The sequence below is a fragment of the Silurus aristotelis genome, assembly GCF_946808225.1.
Source record: "Silurus aristotelis genome assembly, chromosome: 12".
In the NCBI taxonomy this organism is placed as follows: Eukaryota; Metazoa; Chordata; class Actinopteri; order Siluriformes; family Siluridae; genus Silurus; species Silurus aristotelis.
The window spans coordinates 4,012,885-4,035,637 of NC_139585.1; the positions used below are offsets into that span (position 1 = coordinate 4,012,885).

At 39.3% G+C, this 22,753-nt stretch overlaps 1 protein-coding gene across 1 annotated transcript in view; it reads right to left on the reverse strand.

Moving 5' to 3' along the window:
* Nucleotides 1-2,428: 2,428 nt before the first annotated feature.
* Nucleotides 2,429-22,753, reverse strand: part of pkd1b (polycystic kidney disease 1b) — a 50,065-nt gene continuing 29,740 nt past the window's right edge. The window contains exons 23-42 of the mRNA XM_083556677.1: nucleotides 22,436-22,603; nucleotides 22,194-22,337; nucleotides 20,441-20,648; nucleotides 18,342-18,465; nucleotides 18,030-18,176; nucleotides 17,023-17,087; nucleotides 16,764-16,954; nucleotides 15,756-15,867; nucleotides 15,464-15,630; nucleotides 14,739-14,941; nucleotides 14,447-14,644; nucleotides 12,126-12,280; nucleotides 10,624-10,736; nucleotides 10,443-10,536; nucleotides 8,970-9,092; nucleotides 7,635-7,809; nucleotides 5,537-5,824; nucleotides 4,937-5,071; nucleotides 3,872-4,186; nucleotides 2,429-3,769 (exon numbers count right to left, since the gene is read on the reverse strand). Of these exons, the coding sequence (XP_083412803.1) occupies nucleotides 3,029-3,769; nucleotides 3,872-4,186; nucleotides 4,937-5,071; nucleotides 5,537-5,824; nucleotides 7,635-7,809; nucleotides 8,970-9,092; nucleotides 10,443-10,536; nucleotides 10,624-10,736; nucleotides 12,126-12,280; nucleotides 14,447-14,644; nucleotides 14,739-14,941; nucleotides 15,464-15,630; nucleotides 15,756-15,867; nucleotides 16,764-16,954; nucleotides 17,023-17,087; nucleotides 18,030-18,176; nucleotides 18,342-18,465; nucleotides 20,441-20,648; nucleotides 22,194-22,337; nucleotides 22,436-22,603 (3,866 nt within the window). The 3' untranslated portion in view covers nucleotides 2,429-3,028. The remainder of the gene's footprint in view (nucleotides 3,770-3,871; nucleotides 4,187-4,936; nucleotides 5,072-5,536; nucleotides 5,825-7,634; nucleotides 7,810-8,969; nucleotides 9,093-10,442; nucleotides 10,537-10,623; nucleotides 10,737-12,125; nucleotides 12,281-14,446; nucleotides 14,645-14,738; nucleotides 14,942-15,463; nucleotides 15,631-15,755; nucleotides 15,868-16,763; nucleotides 16,955-17,022; nucleotides 17,088-18,029; nucleotides 18,177-18,341; nucleotides 18,466-20,440; nucleotides 20,649-22,193; nucleotides 22,338-22,435; nucleotides 22,604-22,753) is intronic.

Genomic DNA, 22,753 nt, shown 5'->3' on the forward strand with positions numbered 1-22,753 from the left:
AATGTGGAAGGGCAAATGGTGGTAGATTTTGCTAAAAGGATGGAAATGGCAGTGGTGAACACTTATTTTAAGAAGAAGGAGGATCATAGGGTGACGTATAAGAGTGGAGGAAGGTGCACACAGGTGGACTATGTGCTATGTAGGACAGGGGTTGGCAATTCATTTTTAGGGTGCCACATGAGAAACCTGACTTGTGTCAGAGGGCCACACTAAGTATAATATTTTAGCAATGCACCCGAAATTAAAATTATTGACCGAAACCAAAAAACAAATATGAGGAAACCAAGGCCAAAACCAAAACACCGAAACACCGAAAGAAAAGATTGTCAATTATTAGAACCATCGCATTTATGGCTATGAGTGTGTACTAACCTCACTAAAATCAATGCATTGCAATTCAAAGAATAAATCAATTACAAAAGTGTTTTATTTTTTATTATAAATTATTGTTATTTATTTGTTACCATTCATAGTATTGACAGACAGACAGCAGTCAATTATTATTAGCAACGGTCTGTTAAATTAAAATAATTAACCGCCGAACGTTTGGAAGCCCATTCAAGTGAATGAAACGTTCTAATCTACAGCATTAAGAAGAGCAGTGTAATAAATAATATTATATTATAATATTTATTAATTTCGGGACCCACAGGGAATGTTGCAAAGATCAACCCGTCGATCCACATCCATAATTTTTTGTGTTATGCCTTTTGCCTTGGCACCATCACTGGAAAACTTTCCTGCCTTTTCAAAAACGTCCTCTACAGACGGAGTGCGCATGCTCAGATTGACTTTACTTTTCTGTGCCGCGTTCTTCTCATATTTAGAATGCAATCGGGATGTTTGGATTTCAGGTGATAAATTAAACCTGATTTGGAGAAACTCTTTGCAGATACACTCTCTCTTGAAATTTCAGCATTGCATTGGGTGGAGAAGAGGGATATCAAGAGTGATTTGTGATAGAAGAGTATCTGTAAGAGTGAAAGGGGAGGTTTATAGGACTGTGGTGAGACCTGAGATGTTGTATGGATTAAAAACAGTGGCATTGAGTAAAAGACAGGAGGTGGACCTGGAGGTAGCAGAGCTGAAGATGTTGAGATGTTCATTGGGAGTGACGACGATGGACAGGATTAGAAATGAGTTTATTAGAGGGACAGTGCATGTAGGACGTTTTGGAGACAAGGTGAGGGAGGTGAGATTGAGATGGTTTGGACATGTGCAGAGGATGGACATGGGGTATAATCAGTAGGAGAGTGCTGAGGATGGAGCCACCAGGAAGGAGGAACAGAGGAAGACCAAGGAGGAGGTTTATGGATGTGGTGAATGAAGACATGCAGGTAGTTGGGTTGGCGGATGTAGAGGACGAAAGAAGAAGAAAAAAAAGAAGAAACTGTTACTCGAGCCCGTTCTCTTAGAACCACTGCTGCTACATGAATACGATGTATCACAACACTACAGAGACTTTGGTGTATCCTGAGAGTGCCATAGACTACAGATTAACATGGCAGAGGTAGAACTGCGTCTTCCTGCAGACAGAACAGGAAAAGAGTGTCTGGTTTAATTTCATTTAATTTTTTTTATGATTTGCTGTCTGTCTGAATTGCTGTCCGTAATAGTGGTGAATCCTATTGAATTGCATCAGTAGCTGCTTCATATGTATCTAGATTTTTTTTATATTGTTGACTTTCAATGTAAGTAGTAAATTGTTTAAAACAGTATTCAGTACATTGTGTGCATTTCAAGGCTTGTGTACATGTCACTGATATGATTTATTCATAACTCAGATGGTCATGCTTCGATAAATCCATACAGCATCAGAGCTGACACTGTGCTTTAATCAACTTTTGTTGATTTATAAAGTTTAGAGCAAGAAGATTCATCTAGTGAGGAATGTGAAAATGAGATTCTTTCATTCTGAAATCTCCGCCTGTCCGGGATTAACGTGAAATATGTTTCATTGTGTGGAACATCAGTTTGATTTCCATTTGTTGGCAGAAATAACAAGCACATGCAATTTCAAAACCATTTAAAACATACGTATCTAATAGTAACATCATGCATTTATTTAATGAGGCTATTTTCAAAATATAAAACTTTCTGTCTTAATTGCCTTGTAAGTTCTTTAGAAGTGTCCTGGAATATCCTACTGACATATCCATAAGTATTTTGTCACCTTTTAAGCAGTTTTTATATGACACCGAATTCCCAATTACCTAAAGAGATTCAACAGTGACAGCCCTTCTCAATTAGTCCCTCATTCCCACTTGTTTGCATTAGTGTCACTCAAATATCACAGCGCAAATAAAGAAGAGGTTTTTTTTTTACAGCTACGTGTTTAGAAAGTTCTCGCTAATCCCGACCCTGTCATATTTACGCTCTGGGAGGTTTTTAACATACGTCTGGAGCCTTCTGTGTAAATTACACTTGATGTCAAAAAAGCAGATTTTTATATATTTATTGTTTAAAATGCATCAAGATATAAATTAAGACAGACATGAAAAATTCTACAGGCCAATGTTTCTGCATCAGCTCCTGCCTACTGGGATCCAGATGTTCCCTGTCTAAATATCATCCCAGCATTGATTTAAATGTTTATTCAAGAATCTGTGTTAATTTCTTTTATGGTAACAACCATTAAAAATCATGAAATGTGTATGGAAGTAAAAGAACATTGAAGTCCATTTAATAATTCAGTCCACAGCTTCCTGGGTCTCCCTCAGGGCTTCTCCAGAGTCTGGGTAGCACTTTCATGAAGAGTCCTTTAAGTTACTTTAGATACGTTTGTGGTACAATTATTAAAGTGCTTTAACATTTTGAGGTGTAAAAACAAGGTATGTAGTACCAGAACAAGTTAGCTAAGGCACCCTAAAATGATCGTCCCTGCTTAAAGGTCCACACTTATTTAGTTGACTTGCTATTTACTGTACATTCCAAGCCAGTGCATATGCCATTCATTTAAAGAACATAAAACTGCATAACCTAATCAATTAACTTTACTAAATGTACCAGTAGCACACACAAGACAGACCTAGCCCTTTTCTATTTCAAAAGAATCAGTGTGCCAGGCTTTCTTTTTAATTGGCATGCCCCCACTTGCTGCTGTCCAATCCCTTTCTTCACTGTGAGGTCTTACAGGAATGGCTCCAGGGCTTTGAGACTTAGCAAACCTTTGAATAGTATCTGCAGAGTGACAAGATCCTGAGTGCCAAGCTCTCCGTCTAGGGAAACCTCTAATTTCTTGGTCTACTGTCTGAGATTTCTGCGTTCCTGCTACTCGTGGATAATTTGTGAGGTGAGCAGAAGGTGCCATCAGAGATGACTCAGAGTGGGTAGCACGGCGATAAGAGGGGGCTTGGGGGATACCATCATTGGAAGGCCGGAGAGCCTTCAGTGACATTGGAAGGGACGTTTGGCTAGGTCTGGCCAGTTTTGTAGCTGAAGACATCTGTGGTTTTGGCTGATTGTGCTTCCTTCTTTTTTGGACAATTCTGCTTAGGATTTCCTGAAGCTGCTCCTCAATGTTCAAGATGTCATTTGTCAGTTGATTGACACGGTCAAAACTGGCAAGAAGATTGTCCACAGAGGGCAGCAAGCGATCAAGGTATTGCTGGACCTCATGGCTCTCTGAGATAGTGGAAGACTCTGAGACCTGAGAGGACGCAGACACTAGACGAGGCCTTGGAGGACTTACAGGTGGGGAGATACTGGAGAACTGGGACGATCTAGAAGGCGGTGACTCCATGCCCTCAAACTTTACACGGTGCCTGAACTGAAAATGTGAATACAAGCAGAGTTTACAATCAAGCACAGAATTCACTACTGCAATTAGTTTTTTGACATACTGTACATGATGTGAAAAAAATAGTTCTACCTCTTTTATCTTGCTCAGCCCCATCCATAGCTTGAGCCTCTTGATAAGAAACTCAACCATCTCGTAATCCTGAGGTTCCATGGATGGCCGGTACATTTCTGCTTGGATATTCTTGTACCTCTGGAGTAATACGGCTCCACATAGACGCCCAAGGAGCCAGAACCCCAGACCAAACACAGCGAGACAGAATATGGGCCCAAGCACTGGATGCTCCTCAGATAGCTGCCTTAAAACTAATCGATTTCTCAACAAGCACAACAAGGACTCACTAGCTTGCCTTACAGTCCTAAAACCTTCCACTGAAGCCGAAAAAAGCTGAAAAGAATATCACAGCATTGCAAAATCAGACTTTCAGGAAAACCTTTTTTAGAAGCATTATATTGAAATAACAGTCGAAGTACGAGGGGCGTTCAAGTCAAGCTGGACATTTTTTTATTTTATAAAAGAAAAGAACAAATTTCAAGGAGTGTAAACTGCATTTTATTTTTTTTAAATAGTGTACATTTATACATTTATCCCATTTTTAAAATATTTCTCATTACGACTGACCCATCCAAGGACAGCCTGCTTCACTTCCTCACCAGTACTTAAATGCTGACCTCCAAGGAACTCGTCGATTATCCAGGATCAGGTGTTCCACGTGCTAAATGTTCACAAGGATGACTGCTGTGGACTGGGAACCACCACAAGCAGGATCGTCACAGACGGACTTACAGTACATACAGATTTTTACACCATTTTTAACACCATTCAAATGTCTCACTGCAGCTGAGCATCTCATCACTGTACTGTACTTGAAGTCTTCTGTAGACATCCACAGGTTTTACGCCTTCTTTCACAAGAAACTGCATCACCACAAGCTATTCCATGCACTAATACTGTTATCCGCCATCGTGATTAACGGACTCTGGACTGGTCCGCAACAAGTGTTGCACCTAGCAGTAATAGGACACGCTAGCCACTTACTAATGTGTGTAGTACTGCCACGTTATGAATTTTTTATACCTGTAAAAATTAAAAATCACAGTTTGACTTGAACGCCCCTCGTATAATAAAATTAAGTACCAAGCATCCTGTGTGGGAGAAGAGAAGCAGCAGAAGCACAAACAGGAGGGTTATGCCACAGATTTCAGAGCATGCCTGATGGAGAACCCTGACAAAAATCACCCATCTTCTTACGAATTGCAGAGAACCGGCCATCTGAAACAAAACAAGCATTGTTTAGCGTAAAAGATTGTGTACTATAGATTGTGTGCAATTTTTTTCCCACTTCAAATTTAGTGAGGCATAAATAATGGCCCTCGTAACTCGGGGACTACCTTTATATTGTCTTAAACTTCATTAGCTATTCACACAGATGTCTGCTTGGAGAAATAAATAAGCTCAGATGTTTAAGTCTGTAGAGAGTGTCTATATGCCAACACTATAATTATTCTGCAATTTCCTCTGATTTCTTCAACAGTTACTTTCATGACACGTGGCAGACATACTTATCCAGAGCGACTTACATTTATCTTATTTATACAACTGAGCAGCTACGGGGTTAAGAGCCTTGCTCAGGGATCCAGCTTGGTGTGGCTGAGATTCAAACTTATGACCTTCTGCTCCAAAGTTCAAAGCCTTAACCACTAATCTACAAGCTACATTACACTTTGTCATTTTTACCTGTGGAACCAGAAACATCAGTAGCACAGCCGAAAGCTGCGAGGAACTCTTAGCCAAAGCAGCGATGTTGTGAAATCCAGTGAAGGTTTCAGGCTGAGAGACGTGGTCGGAAAGGCACTCAGCGGCCATGGACAAGAAACGAAAGCGCAGTGAAGCTGCTGAGAAGGACAGTAAAGCTACCAAGAGCTGGAATAGATGCCAGCCCTGGGTGAGGTACTGAGCTCGCTCCCTGAATATCCTCCAAACCTCAGCACTCAGGAAACACAAGGAGAAAATCAGCAGTAGAGCCTAGCAAAACAAAACAGCATACACTATATTACTGTCTCTGTATATTCTTGACCTGTAAAAAATATTTTTAGGGCTAAGGGACAAAATTCCATTACCTTGAATACAAAATTCTTGTAATTCTTTAAAGACTTAAATACTTTGCAACTACACATTTTAGCATTAGAAGTTTATCCCTAATGAGTGAGTCACTGGCAACATTGGCCAGGAGAAACTCCCTGAGATGGTATGAGCAAAAAACCTTGAGAGGAACCAGACTCAAAAGAAAACCCATCCTCATCTGGGTGATATCTAATGTCAAATTCATTACAGATAAATCTTTCTTGAGGTTATCACCTGTTCACGGGTGGACACTTGAATGCAAAGCTTTTTCATTTTAATTACAGTCCAGATTCATCATTATGGTTCTTAATTTTAACCGCCCAAAATAATCTCATAGATTTTCAGGCTATCCATGTGGAATTATCCTTAGCTGTGAGGTGAGTGGTCCAAAAAGAACTCCATCTAGAAGATTTGGATTGGGATAATATCGCAGTTTATTATATATAAACTATAAATTATAAAAAAAGGTATTTATATATATATACTTAATAACTTAATAACATACTACATAAAAGCTAAATGAAAATGATAAGACCTGTACTGAGCTGTGTGAGTGAAAACGCAAATGTTTTTGTTAATCCAAAGCACAAGGATTGAAGGATAAGATGACCAAGCAAACATCTGTGATTTTTATAGTTAAATAATATTTAATATAACATTGTTCTTTATAAAAGGCTACTGCCATTATTTTATTATTATTATCCAACAATTTGATTTGATTTTATTCGATTCGATTCCCTATAAATGTATCCCTAAAGTATAAACCAGTGTGGCAAAATTGGAAAGGATAAAATCCCTGACACCAGCACTAAATTCTAATTCATTACAATTTATTATTATAAACATCATTTTTAAGGTCTGGACTGTTCACTGATGGATCTGTTCATCACAATTGCAGCTTAAGCATATAGCACCATAAAGCAAACTATTTATATTAATTACAGACCAAATCCATCTTCAGGTTCCTTGAGTTCCTCCACAGCAACCTCATGGATCTTTATGCTGTTCATGTGGAACCCTCCTCAGATGCACCAAGTAGTCTTCAATACTTAATTACTACTTTTGTTGTTGGTGTAATGTAAGTAAAATACAGGATAAAATATTGGAACTTGGGAAATTAATATCGATGATCCAATGACAACTTATACTGCTTGTACATGGCCTTGCAAAAGTATTTACACCCCTGACCCATTATCTCATATAACTTAATTATAAAATTTACTCTGTTTAATATTTTATTGTAAAACACACGAAATGAAAACTGGGAGATATTTTTTGTGGGAAAAAAAAATTATAAAAAATTTGCTGGAACATTTCAATCCTCTGTGATGTGGAAGCTTCCAGGTGAAAGAGACACACCAATTAAAGAAATTGCCTTAACCACTGGTACCTCATTCAAGTTGCTATCACATTTTCTAGATAGCTCATTGTTTAAAGATCAGTGGTCAGGTTGTGCATCTGAAGGAAATCAACCCAAGACCAAAGATCATTTCCAGGAAGATGGGAAAAAAATGCTTAAAAAAAAAGCATAAAAAAGGAAAAATGGAAATATGGAAATGTTCAGACATAAAATATTAATTAAAAATGATATTTTAATGCACCATTCGTAATTCAGTTATATGAGATAACCCGTCAGGAATGTGAAGGCATTGTAGAGTGTATTTTCCCAAAGACTAAATAAAAAATGTAATTTCTGCATGAACGTTGTTACCGTTATGCCGATGCTTAAGTCGAGTCCAGAGAAGGACCCTGGGATATGGAAAGGCTGGATGGAGACAGTGAAGAGAATCCACTGGGTCTGTGTTTTCTCCAGCAGAATGGAAACAGGCAGGAATATCCCAGTCCCTCTGTGGTACTGGGTGAACTCAACTAGCATGGCCTGGGTCCTGAAATACATCATGGTTCATGGTAAGCAAGAGCACCAGCTAAGCATGGAACTGGGTTTAATTCAAACATGTATAAATACTACAGTGTTTTATTTAGAAATGCTGAAGGAGTCTCCAGCGTCAGCATGGTACGACCTTTAAGACAATGGAGGTAATGGAGGACAAGTTGTATTTTTTTCTCAATAATATTAATAACTGCTTATAGCTGCTATGACACAAATAATAGCAGGAAATCATCTCTATCCTAAACATTCCAGAACATTCAATGTAAGAATGATGTGTCTATTGATATTTTGAAAACTGCTGCTGTATAAGAAGAAGAAGTAAAAGAAGAAGAAGAAGTAAAAGAAGAACAAGAAATAGAGAAGAAGAATAAGAAAAGACAGAGATGTAAGGCAGAAAAAAGACAGTAGAAATGGAAAACGAAAAAGGAAAAGATCAAAAAATAAGAAGAGCAAAAAAAAAAAAAAAAAAATTAATATTAAGAAGGTGGAGAAGAAGGTGATGATGATAATGATGACGATGATCACAAAGAAGTAGAGAGATCAGAAAAAGAAGAGTACAGAGCAGAAGATGATGAAGAAGAAAAGGGCAATTTAAAACAAAAAAGGAGAAAAATGAAGAAGAAAACAAAGCAGAAGAAGAAGGACTAGAACAAGAAGAACACAAAGAATAAGGAGAAAAAGGAAGAGAAGAAGAAGATATAGAAGAAGAGGAAGATGATGATGAAGACAAAGAAGAAGGAGAAGAGATGAAAGAAGAAGAAGATGATGATGATAATGAAGACAAAGAAGAAGAAAAAGAATGAAACAAAGCAGAACAAGCGCGAGCAGTAGACCAATGAGCAGAAGAGGACAAAGCAGAAGTAGAGAGAAGGAAAGAAGAATACAGAGCAGAAGAAGAAAAAGGAGAAGAAGAAGAAAAAAAACAATGCAGAACAAGAGAGAGCAGATAAAGAAGACAGCTAAATTTGAAGAAAAGGAGTACAGAGCAGAAGGAGAAGGAGGAGAAGAAGAAGGAACAGAAAAACTTTTTTGATAGATGTTTTCTGTACAGGAAATCACCGCCATTTCTGTTCACAGAGGTGGAAGATAAAAAACACAAAGTCTTGAAAGCATTCGATTAAAAGCTGGAACAGTGTCCTCAGGCGAGAAACTCACTCTGTGGTGATCCACTGCGCTTGTTTCAGGTCTGAGAAGATGTGAGTGGTGTAGAAACTGCTGTTTCCGAGCAACATTTCGTCCGCCTCAGTGAGGACACATGACTGTGCTGTGGACCATGGCCTTAGCAGGAGAGAACACAGTGGTCAGATAAACATATCATTACACCTCATTATCAGTAGTTATGTAGGTACACAAAATCTTCTTCTTCTTTCAGCTTCTCCCATTAGGGGGCGCCACAGCGGATCATCCTTCTCCACACCCTCCTAAATCTGCCTCTTTCAACCCAACTACCTGCATGTCTTCCCTCACCACATCCATAAACCTCCTCCATGGTCTTCCTTCTTTCCTTCTTCCTGGTGGCTCCATCCTCAGCTTTCTCCTACTGATATACCCTATGTCCCTCCTCTGCACATGTCCAAACCTTCTCAATCACACCTCCCTCCCCTTGTCTCCAAAACGTCCTACATGCGCTGTACCTCTAATAAACTCATTTCTAATCCTGTCCATCGTCGTCACTCCCAATGAACATCTCAACATCTTCAGCTCTGCTACCTCCAGCTCCACCTCCTGTCTTTTACTCAATGCCACTGTCTCTAATCCATACAACATCTCAGGTCTCACCACAGTCCTATAAACTTTCCCTTTCACTCTCACAGATACTCTTCTATCACATATGTAGGTACACAAAATATTTACTCTAATAGAGTTATGAAGCATGGACCATGGGTTATTTATAATAGTTTAAACCCCAGATGAGCATAGTTCATATATCATTATTGAGCCTGGGGAATTGTGCAATCAGTGTTCACATTCATCCCCAATGTGTTTAATACGGTTTATAGCTCTATAGCAGGAGATCTTCCACTCCAATCAATGGAAAGAATATTTTCATGAAGCTGGATTTGTGCACAGGAGCAATTGTGATGTTGGAACAGGTTCAAGTCTCCTAGTTCCATTGAAGGAAAATATCATTCTAGTCCAAAGACGTCCGATAAAATTGTGTGTGTTCTGAATTTCCGCTACCTGCTGCATTAAATACACTGATCAGGTATAACATTATAACCACCTGCCTAATACTGTGCAGCTGGAGATGGTTTCACATTAATGGATCCATGAAACCACAGAGTAACACATGAGGTTTGAGGAAGGATTTGGACTCTACTTAATGTCAAAAGTTTGTTACACTGACTCTGGACTACAGTTTGCATTTTATCACCATCACTGCACACCTCAACAACTCTAATGAATAGACATTCAGTGCCACCCAGATGAGGATGAGGATCCCTCTTGAGTCTGGATCTTCTCAATGTTTCTTCCCTATGCCATCTCAGGGAATTTTTCCTTGCCACATTTGGCACCGTTTCACTCATTATTATTATTATTATTATTATTATTATTATTATTATTATTATTATTATTATAACGGTTTACAAAATCATGATTTGACTTTTTGTAATGGAGATGACTGACCAGGTGAAGAAGGAGGTAGTACTGTTGCTTTGATGTCTTTGTCTCATCAATGTCTGGACGTGCTTCAGTGTGTCTCCGGGATCCTCTTCACAATCTTTGTAGATATGAAAGAAAATATATAGTAAGGTATTCAATTAACATCTCTACAGCAATTGACAAAGTAGCTATTGACGATCCTTACAGTTCGGTGATGTCACTCTTTGTATTCGTGCACGTCCAATCAGGGAGAGGGAGGGATTTTTGTGGAGGTGGGATGTTAAACTTTGGTCCATCCACTGCCATACTTCTGTCCACCTATAGGGAAAAATAATGTATTTAATTAAACATTCAGTCAAATACAATACACCAGTGTACAATTGCTCTCTACAACCACTGCCCCACTGATCCCTCCATCTACAACAACTTCTCCACTGATCCCTCCATCTACTAACACTGCCCCACTGATTCCTCCATCTACTAACACTGCCCCACTGATCCCTCCATCTACAACAACTTCTCCACTGATCCCTCCATCTACAACAACTGCTCCACTGATCCCTCCATCTACTAACACTGCCCCACTGATCCCTCCATCTACAACAACTGCTCCACTGATCCCTCCATCTACTAACACTGCCCCACTGATCCCTCCATCTACTAACACTGCCCCACTGATCCCTCCATCTACAACAACTTCTCCACTGATCCCTCCATCTACAACAACTGCTCCACTGATCCCTCCATCTACTAACACTGCCCCACTGATCCCTCCATCTACAACAACTGCTCCACTGATCCCTCCATCTACTAACACTGCCCCACTAATCCTTCCATCTACAACAACTTCTCTACTGATCCCTCCATCTAATAACACTGCCCCACTGATCCCTCCATCTACAACAACTTCTCCACTGATCCCTCCATCTACTAACACTGCTCCACTGATTCCTCCATCTACAACAAGTTCTCCACTGATCCCTCCATCTACTAACACTGCTCCACTGATCCCTTAATCTACAACCACTGATCCCTCCATCTATTATCTACAACTACTGCTCCACTGCTCATACTATCTACTACCACTGCTCCACTGCTCCCTCTATCTACAACCACTGCTCCACTGATCCCTCCATCTACCACCATTGCCAAACTGATCCCTCTATCCACCCATGCAGGTACAGTAAGTCAAGCAAAGCCTCCACTGAAATCTACACTGTAAAGTCTACTTAGATTGAGTGTGTAGCCAAGAATACTGTTATTATTAGTTAGATAGTCCACTTCATTCTCTGGCTAAGCATAGCTAAAGCTTTTGAGAAGTGCCAGTACACAAAAAAAAGATGTACAGTACATGAAAAAAAAAGGATTTAATTGAATTAAATTGAAAGAGTGAAAGGGACATCAATGTCCATCCTACCTCTTCTTAAACGACTAAATCGCTAGCCATATTATGCTGAGCCACCACATTCCCTTGTTGACTAGCAACAAAATGTTAACCGCATGAATCTTGGAATGGCTTCCATTTAAAAGCATAGTTTCTCTTAAGTTCAGTGTGAATAAGTGTTTTTCCAGCACTACGAGTTGATTGACAGGCTGAATTAGAAACATTCACACTGTACCCAGATGTAAACCGCTAATCACTGTGCTAATGGACACCGTGGAAATAGATTCTGGAAAACGATAGACTTCTGGTGGTTTGTGGTTCACCCTGATAATGCTGTGAGGTTAGGTTGTCCTGGCAAAGCTGAGATGATCGACCGTTTGACTGCAGAGTGAAGCAATCTGCTGTTCGTCTCCTGGATATTGTCCTGATAGTTCATCAGGAGAACCACTAAGAGGAACAGCAAGTAGATCAAGCATTTCTGGATGAGGTAGAGAAAACAACATAGAAAAAAGGTCAGAGCTTTGTAGAGGAGATGTTTATTGTATGTTTATCGTGTAGATTTTTGAGCTCTTTGAGTTAAAAAAAACGATTTGCAGTGTGTTGTTTTGCAAAACCACGGGTACTTCCTGGTCATTGCTAACCCTAGCGATATGGGTTCTTTTGCATTTTATGTCCAGCTTCAAAAATTTCTCTAAAAGGTGAAAATCCTGACACTTCCACATATCGAGGGCGTGAATGAATGAAGGATGGAAGGAATAAAGACATTTGATAATGTATACTGAAATAAGAAGAACAGTTAAGTGGATCATATCTTTATATATTATAAAATATTATTTTATACATAAAAAATTGTTTATATTTACAAATTTTATTAATAATCAACTGCATACATTAAAAACGACAAGCAATTGTATTTTTTGCAAAGGTTTGCATTTCTTCCTATTAAACGTACCAAAATTGAACCGTTCTGTTACTTAAAAAACGGAGGTATGTACCAAACCTCGATTTTTGTGTAGCGTTGCACCCCTAGTGGTCAGCATGTAATATATAAGTGAATCAATGTACAGTAAATAAATATGAAAGACTATGGCAGTAAAAATGATGCCATACGCGTAACGGTTAATGGTTTGGTTTGGATGGAATACTGATCATAATTAATTCAATTCAATTCATTTTTATTTGTATAGCGCTTTTAACAATGAACATTGTCTCAAAGCAGCTTTACACAGACAATGTGGTGATTAAAAGTAAATATGTTCTTTGTAAGTAGGTTTGTCCCTGATGAGCAACTGTGGCAAGGAAAAACTCCCCGAGATGGCATAAGGAAGAAACCTTGAGAGGAACCAGACTCAAGAGGGAACCCATCCTCATCTGGGTTGCACCGAATGTCAATTTGAAGCAGATATACAATGTTGCGGGGTACAGTGATGATGATCAGAAGCGAAAAGTAGTCCTGAGTCAGTGTAGCAGACTGTTGACATTAACATTAACATTATATAATATTATTTTATTTATTAATATTTATTTGATATATATTCCTCAGAAAGATCTATCAAAAACAACTATGATTGAAGCTAGATAAGCATAATGAACATAGATATAATAAAGGTTAAAAAAAGTTGTTTTTAATTGTTACATTTATTTTACAGCACAGTAAAAATATCTCTTTGCATATTACAGTGATGTTTGGAAGATAGCCTACAGCTTGGCGATACTGGGGCTTGAACCCCTGACCTTCCGATCAGTAACCCAGAGCCTTAAACCAGGTGCACACTGTGTGATTTTGGCCATGATTTGGTCATCTGAGACACATTTTAAAAATCCTATAATCCGAGCATTAAATCTGTAGTCTTTGATCACTGTTTAATGACTGTTGTGATATATTTTTTTCCAGCAGTGTCAGAAGATTTTAGAAACTCTACTGTAGTGTGACTTTTTTCCTACAACAACCGGCAAACAAAGATCCAAAAGGAACATGATGACCCAATTATCACCACAACTACGACCCACCTCATGGAAAATGTTGAAATGAGTCAGGTGGAGAAAACAGCAAGAAGAGTAACGTATCGTGTTATGGAGGGAAAAGCAGTGTTTGTATGACGTCATAATATCGAGGCATGTCATAAACAAAATAAACCCTACAGATTGATTTTGTTTGCTGCTATTTACTGTTAGCAAGAGAACGTGGGTCTGAACATGTCATGGATTGATGATGTAAAACTTCGGATGAAACATGAAAACTGAAATCCTACAGTGTGACATGGGGATTATATTTGTACAGTCTTACAAGCAACAGTCGCAACGGACTATTAATAAAATAAAATCGCACAGTGTTCACCCAGCATTACCCACTGTAATTTGCTAAAATTGTATAAAGAAACTCAGCCATATGCTGTCATTGCTGGCCATGGAGTCAGAGCTCTTTAAAAAGCAATGGGAAATGCTAATTTTTACAGAACTCTACACTAAAGATGATCCATCAAGCAGGGCATGGCCCCGGCAAAGTATTTCAGTCCGCCAGTAAAGAATTTTTGCAGTTGTGCCTTTGAGATTTTTTTAAGATTTCCCTTCCTTGAAGATACAGACTAAAGATCACTAAATTATACTTTAAGTCAAAACATAATTGGACTCAACTAATCCTCACCTTCATGAGATTCCTAAGAATTCGTACTTTCCGAGCCTCTTCTTTAGCGTGCAGCAAGCCGTAACCACAAAGAGGACGCACATCGACATCTTGATCCTTCTCCATCCTCATCACTACGGTCTCCTGAGCCAACCGATCCTCCACCTCTGGGTCTACAGGTTTTACCACACCGGCAAGATACATAGCCCGAACACATATCTGTAAAAATGTAGAACAAAATAACAGCTAATCCTCTGGATAGATCTTCATTTTTGACCAAATTGACTATTAATGCTAGCATTCCTTCACTAACCGTAAGAGGCTCCAGGATCAAAAGTGATGTGAAGAAGGCTGACAGAACTGATGTGAGCCACATGAGGAGCACCGAGTTGGAGAAAGTGCTCCCGTACAAGCCCACCAATACCAGACACGTTCCCAAGAGCACAGCCACAAGAAGATAAGTCACAGCCAACGCCCAAGATGGAAGCATCAGACCTGGTGCACTGCGAGACACACCTGGGGATCGGCCATATTTGATTTCTCTTACACAAAGGATTTATAGATATACATACTTCCAATAAGGCACATTTGTTTGGTGGAACATTTGTACAGCTTGGAAATCATGTATTGGCAGTGCTTGACCAGTGATGTGCTCTAAAGGAATCTCAACCTTTGCAATTCCTGGTCTGGATGAATTTGCAGTTTTGAATCTGTTCCTGCTGTGAAACTTGCCTTACAAACTTACACTGTCTTGAGGTACTATCAAATCCTAAATAAATTTTTTGAAGTGTATATATGAACTTAAAATGTAACAGCCCTAGTTCCTTTGGTAGAAATGCTGAAGTTCAAGTTGCTTTGCCAACCCTAACTCTTTTTGGGACAAAATTCCTAAGGTTCTAAACAGTTCCTGATTGCTTTATAAACTAAAAAGATTTCTGAGACAACATGCAGTTCCTCCTCTATTGTTCCTGAAAACGTTCCTGTCATGAAAACTTTTTATAAAAGAACATTTAAGACCACACAATCAAATAATCTCACCTATGTGTGTAATGGAGGTGGTGCTGAAGGAGTCTGGGGGAAGACTGGGGAGAAAAGTACTGGCCACACTACACATGGACATGGAGCAGTGGGTTTTATAAAGACCTTTATCGCAATCCAACTTCTCCACGCTCAAGTCCATCCACTCACTAGAGGAACTCTCCAGTCTAGAGTAAACACAAGTGCACCTTGAGCTTGGGGAAGATGTTCCCTCAATGTCACTGCACCAGAAAATGCACACAGTATCTATCCAATATGGTAATGTGCTGCAGGTAAGGTAGTAAGTACTCACGTATCAGATAAAGCAGTTTCATTGGGTGAATATCGGCCACTATCGGATCCACTTGGCCCTGATGAAGAAGCACTGGATAGGAAAGGATCTGCAGAAGCAGGCGGCAATTCACCTTCCGCAAAAAAAAAAAAAAAAAGATTATATATATTAAATATATTAAAACAGGGGAAGTGGTTGCTCCAGCGGTTAAGCCGTTGGGTTACCGATCGGAAGGTCGTGGGTTCAAGCCCCGGTATCGCCAAGCTGCCACTCTTGGGCCCTTGAGCAAGGCCCTTAACCCTCTATGCTCCAGGGGACCCTTACGAGAAAAATAAATCAAGGACCGTGACGTCGGAGCGACATGGGGCCGCCTTCCCGTGGGCTCACCACCTGCAGGAGGGACCGTAAGGGACCGGTGCTGAGAGGATTGGGCAGCAGTCGAAGGCGGGGACCTTGACAGCCTGTTCCTGGACACGGAGAAGTGTCTGGGGAATCTGCTTAGACTGCTGCCCCCGTGACCCGAATTACGGATAAGCGGGAGAAGATGAGAAGATAAAATGAAATGAAAATAATATTTAATATAATAATAAATTATATATATATATATATATATATATATATATATATATATATATATATATATATATATATATATATATATATATATAAATATAAATAAAATGAAAATATTGCAATTGTTATGTCACATTGTAGAAAAATTAATGTAAAAAAAGATATCTATATCACGAATGCTAGATTCTGAAAAAAGATTTATTTTATTTCATTTCCTCATCGCTGATATTGTTAAAGCCTTTTCGGATTAAGTCTCCAGTGTCAATAGAGATACCAGACGTAAAGGTACATTTTTTGCCATCAAATTGACGCTTTTTCACGTATAATAGCTAATTAGCAAATTTTACACAGTATTAAATGTAACAATAAATGGATAAAAAGCATCACTCATTTTTTACTGCTAAAAATATTTCAAATTATTAATTATACAGCACAACGACAACATACACAACGTACCAAAGAACTTCGACTGCTCTTTCTTCAGATATAAAGAACTGCTCTGTTCGGGGGTTGAACGTTCTGGAGAATTCAGTCGCAACTGAAGAAGAGCTCTTTTTCTCTTCAGCAGTCGTGTGGGTCCCATCAACTCAGCAAGACCAAAAATACTGTCGCTGGATGTCCACTGCTCAACTCCGCTAGAGCAAGGACTAAACATTTGATGCTTTTTAGTTTTAACCTACAACATTCCTGATAGCAAACACAATGAGTTTGATACCTTTCACTCCCAAAGTGTGATCTGGTCCAAAATTCCGACTCCAGTTTCGGGCTCTCCAAGGACTCCTTAATAAAATGCAAACATTTCAGAGTTTTTTTTAGTAATATTTTGTAAACACATCATGGCTGAGCCCAGCTCCCTAACATCACAGTTGTATGCAAAAAAATATATATAATTTCACTGCTCTTTAATGTACATGTTAAAAATATAAAGCAGCATTCTTTCTCATCTGAAGATGCATTGTATAATTTTTTTCTATAGTAACTGCTGAGTTAACGTTCTTTCGGCTTCTTCCATTAGGGGTCGCCACAGCGGACCATCCACATGTTTGATTTGGCACATGTTTTTATGCTGGATGCCCTTCCTAACGCAACCCTCCCTATTTATCCAGGCTTGGGACCGGCACTAAAGCTTGTGCAACCCTAATGGCTGGGGTCGGTTCCCTGACCGGGGATCGAACCCGGGCCGCAGCGGTGAGAGCGCAGAATTCTAACCACTAGACCACCAGGGTAACTGCTGATTTATTGATTGCAAAGGCCGTGTGGGTGGATCGCATGACATTAAAAGAAAAAATATATTTATTTATTCTTTTCTTTGGTAGGTAGATCATTTTGACTTGGTCATTTCATAAGTAGCTCGCATGCTGAAAAAGAGTGTGCACCCCTGATGTACATCATCCATTGTAGCCTGTATGGTGGATGAACCACATCCTGAAAAACATTGTGCTTAGGTAACCAAATATAGCATCACTGACATGACCATTTCCATAAGAACATATTTATCTAACATGTAAGGAAGGAGACTCCAGTGTTAGAGATTTTGTAATCATTTTCAAGTTTTTAGGACAGAGGAGTTTACACTTTGCAGTGGAATGTTTTTTTTTTTTTTCTTTAAGTTTTTTGGTTTTTCTCTTTTTCTGTCTCTTTCATTTTATTTTTTCATATCTGTAAGCGATGACATGAACAGATTTCTGTTCTAACACAAACACAAACACAACTAAGTCTTACAAAGGAAGATTCTGTGTGTGTTGAAGACTCCTGGGCTGTAGGCATGGACATAAAGGAAGCACAAGACATATCTGGGTGGCTGAGGTACACATCCATCTCTACGATATCAGACATGGGGGAAGGAGGAAGGCAAAGCTCCATGGCGACCTGTAACAATGTAATGAAACAATAATTAAGCTCCATGTACACATTACAATACAACAACATTGTTTGAAAGGAACGCTTCCTGAGCAAACTTCTTATCCTTTGTGATAAGGTAGAAAGATAATGTAGATATAAAATAGAACGTGAAACAAGGAGGAATGTTCATGCCTTGCTCTTGGTCTTTCTGAACAGGAAGGTGAGGAGAGCTTGGAGAGGAAACATCACAACAGCGATAGTCATTCCAACCAGGATGATCTCTGGGGTCATTGGCATCTGGTCAGACACTGGACCTCTACAATGAGGAAAGCAGAAGAAATTATTTTCATCCTAACATGGGGGAACTGTAGTATACACCTACATGTGTATGTGTGACACACTTGACTTTTCCACCCATATGTGGTTCTTTCCCAGACAAAGTTGGAGCCACACAAGTCAAGTCAAGTGAAGTTTATTTCTATAGCGCTTTTCACAACAGACATTGTCTCAAAGCAGTTTTACAGACATTAACAGTTAAGGTGAACGATGTGTATTTATCACTGATGAGCAGCCGTGGCGACTGTGGCAAGGAAAAACTCCCTTAGATGTTATGAGGAAGAAACCTTGAGAGGAACCAGACTCAAAAGGGGAACCCATCCTCAATTGGGTGACATCAAGACTTTGATTATAAGTATACAAGTGTACAGGACGTGGATGTAGAAGACCCAGACCTGTTCCAGCATGACAATGGCACTGTGCACAAATCCAGATCCAAAACCATTGAGAAGATTCGATGTACATGAGTTGGAGTAGATCTTCAACCTTCAACCCTATTGAACACCTTTGTGATAAATCGGATCGCTGGCTGCACCCCATTCCTCCTCATCATACATAATTACCCGTCTTTGTTGTTGAATGGGCACAAATTTCCACAACACACTCTAAGATCTAGTGGAACATCTTTCCAGAAGAGTGGAGGTTATTATGGCAGTAAATGGAGAAAATGGAATCGTATGCTCAGACTTTCGTTCCTCTTCTGTACAAAAAATCATTCCGGAGTTACAGGGAATTGAATAACAATCCTTCAAAGTCAATCAAAAAGGTGCATATATAAATATATATATATATATATATATATTACATAATACACTCCGTCCTCTGGCTCTTAATATTTGCACTCTTGAGAACACAACTTAAGTGAGGAATGTGTAGGTTGCCTCGTCAAAGGTATAGCTCCGCATTGTTTCTTTGTATTTATACTTTGTAGAGTGTGTAACTGTTGATTTAGCATATCATTAAATAATCACCTAACCTCTACATAACCTACTCTAACACACCTAATTCAATACTAACTGGTTCTTTAGTTGTCAGGCTTTGTGTCGAATTGAGTATTTCCTCAACAGATACAGTTCCATTTATTCATAAATAATAAAAAACTTCTTAAAAGTGAAAGGTTTTACACATGTATTCATTCACAGCACATCCTCACGCTTGCACATTTCTACGTCACTTATTAGCACCGATATTATATAGACAACATGTTGTGGACAACCGAGAATACGATTTTGGAGCACCCCATTCCACATCTAGTCCTTATTTACTCTTATAATAACCTCCACTCTTCCGGGAAGATGTTCCACTAGATCTTGAAGTGTGCTTGTGGAGATTTGTGCTCTTTTAACCACCAAAGGAGGTTAATTTAGGAGGCCGGGAGTGCAGTCAGCATTCCAATTCATCCCAAAGGTGTTCAATAGGGTTGAGATCAGAGCTCTTCAGCAGGAAATCTTCCACTCCAACCCATGTAAGGCAGATTATCATGGACAGGGGCATTGTCATGCTGGAACAGGTTTGGGTCTTCTAGTTTAAATCTAGCTTTTTAATAGCAGAGGCTGCTATTAAAAAGCAGAACATTTGTCCAATAGGGATGTACTTTCAATACCTTTAAATGAAGTTAAATGCAAAAGCAACCTAACCCTTTCGAGTCCTCTGGTAAAAGGTACTCAAACATACCCTTGAGCACCGTGTTCATGGCGAGAGTTTACTTCCTGGAAGGTACAGTTCAGTACCACTTCCTCTGAGCACGCTTAATCTGTTTATCCCTGCTAATCTAATCGTGTTGATACAGCATATCATTAAATAATCTTCTGAAGTGTATGCTTGAGTTGTCTTATTTTAACACACCTAATTCAACACAGCAGCAAATCATTAACGTGACGCGCCCCCGTGTTTGCTGTACTGCATTCGTTTTCCTGGGAAACTACACATGTCTGGATTAGGGTTGGATCTGTTACCTGCTGCTTGAGGTGGCTAAGCCATACCACACCGCCCCTGCTGCCAGGTAAAGGTGTAGCACTAGAGCGCAGCAGGTCAATCTCTGGGCTCGGCTAAAAGTGCTGTGAGCTGGACGTTCCCAAAGAGACAGCCAGAGGTGATGATCCTGCAGGCCGAACAGAAGCTGGGCACGACAAATCCTTCTGAACTGCTGCAGCTCCGGGGGGCCTACAACAAATTGATATGCAAAGGAGATTTTATTCATTTCTATATGGACTACATATACAAATACACATACATGCATATATTTAAACTACTATATTTCCAAAAGTATTGGGTCACCTGACATTTCCTGCTATATTTGGTTCTTTTACAAACTGTTACCACAAATCTGGAGGCACTCAATTGTACGGGACTTTAGATGCGCTCTAATAAAACTTTGCATTCACTTAAACATGAAAACTTAAACCTTTTCCAGCCCCTGTGCACTATTTGAGCTCCTTGAAGATCTGGTTTACATGCTTCAGAGAGGAAGATCTTGCTGCTATAGAGCTCTAATCTCATCCCTTCTGAAGACCTTTGGGATGGATGTGAACGCTGACTGCACCCCAGGTCTCTTCACCCACATCAGTACCTGCCTTTCATAACACCCTTGTGGCTAATGAAAACAAGTATCTACAAACACACTTCAACATCTAGTGGAACATCTTCCCAGAAGAGTGGAGGGAATTATAAGAGCAAATTAAATGTGGAATCTAGTGTTTAAAAAATCACATACCGTACTTATGGACAGGTGTCTGCAAACTTTTGGAAATATAGTGTACCGTATTTTTCGGACTATAAGCCGCTACTTTTTTCCCACGTTTTGAACCCTGCGGCTTAAACAATGAATTTTTCCTGGGTTTTTCCCGGTTTCACAAACTTCAAGCCAAAAAAACTGAGCGACATAACATTAGACCAATGAAATTTCCGAACGGAAATAAAAAAAAAAAAACGCACCTCACCTGTGTTCTGACCTGCACGGCATCGGGAGAAAAAACGTTTTTTTTTTTAAACGCACGACGATGCCAAAAGATAAACTCCCGAGAGAAATAGTTGTGAAAGGAAGGAGAAAGACAGTGAACAATGACTTTCTTGGTCGGCTACTGTTTAGATACAAGCCGTTGTAGCGTGTTGAGTCTGGGTGAAGAGAGAGCTCGCTAACATTAGTTGCAACAGAAATCATATAAGCACAGACAGGTTTCCAAAACTTGTGCTTTTTTTTTTTCTTGGCAACAGCGTTACGGGCTAGTCAAAGAAACTTAGAAATGAGCATCAGAAAATAATAAGGACATATTCCTCGGTCTTGCACACATGCAGTAATAGCGGAAAAATGCGGCGGCAGGCTGTTCCCGAAATGCCGCTCTGCTCTTAAAGGAGCCACAACATATTTTACCCGTTACACCGTGTAACAGACACTGTCTTTCATTAAAGCCTGTGTAAAGTTCATTAGTTTCAATATAGACAGCGGCTTATAGACAGGTGCGCTTATTTATGTTCAAAATAAAAATCTTTGTAAAATTCAGTGGGTGCGGCTTATATATGCTTTATAGTCCGGAAATTACTGTATATTTATATTGTGTTACCTTCAATAAAAACCCCAATAATAATAATAATAATAATAATAATAATAATAATAATAATAATAATAATAAAGATTAACACTTTATAACATCAGTGTATCTTGTTATCTTATTTTTTATCTTGTTTATAAGCTATTTTATTGACTCTTACATGTAGCCAGCACGACTTTCTGAACCAAACCAGAGTTCCTTTCATTCTCCACAGACAGCCAGTCCTCCACCAGGAAGAAGAACATGTTATCCGTCTGCATGTCCCAAACTGTCACATGCTGAAGATACCACGGGGGCTCCAGACCTGAGTGGGGAAAAAAAAAGAAAGTGTGTTGGGGTTTTTTTGGGGGTTTTTTTTTGCATTTGAATCCGAAGAAAAGTCATTTGTTTGATATATCCCACCTGTGTTGTCATGCCAGATGCATATTTTCCAGATTTCGCCTAAATTGACATCGGTTTCTACCTGAAAGTCGTCTAGACCATTCCTTTGAAAGGCTCCTTCTCTTTGTAGGTGGCGTGAACCACTTTTGTTAAGACCATACAGACTAATGCCTACATGAGCAGAGGTTCCTGCAGGAGACGTGGGGGAAATAGGGGAATTACTTTTTTTTTTAAGTGCTATAACATAAGTTAGACGAAGAGCTAACTTTTTACCACAGACTAAAAATGGATAAAGCATACATTTTATCATTGATGAAAGAAAATCATTGACTAATTGTT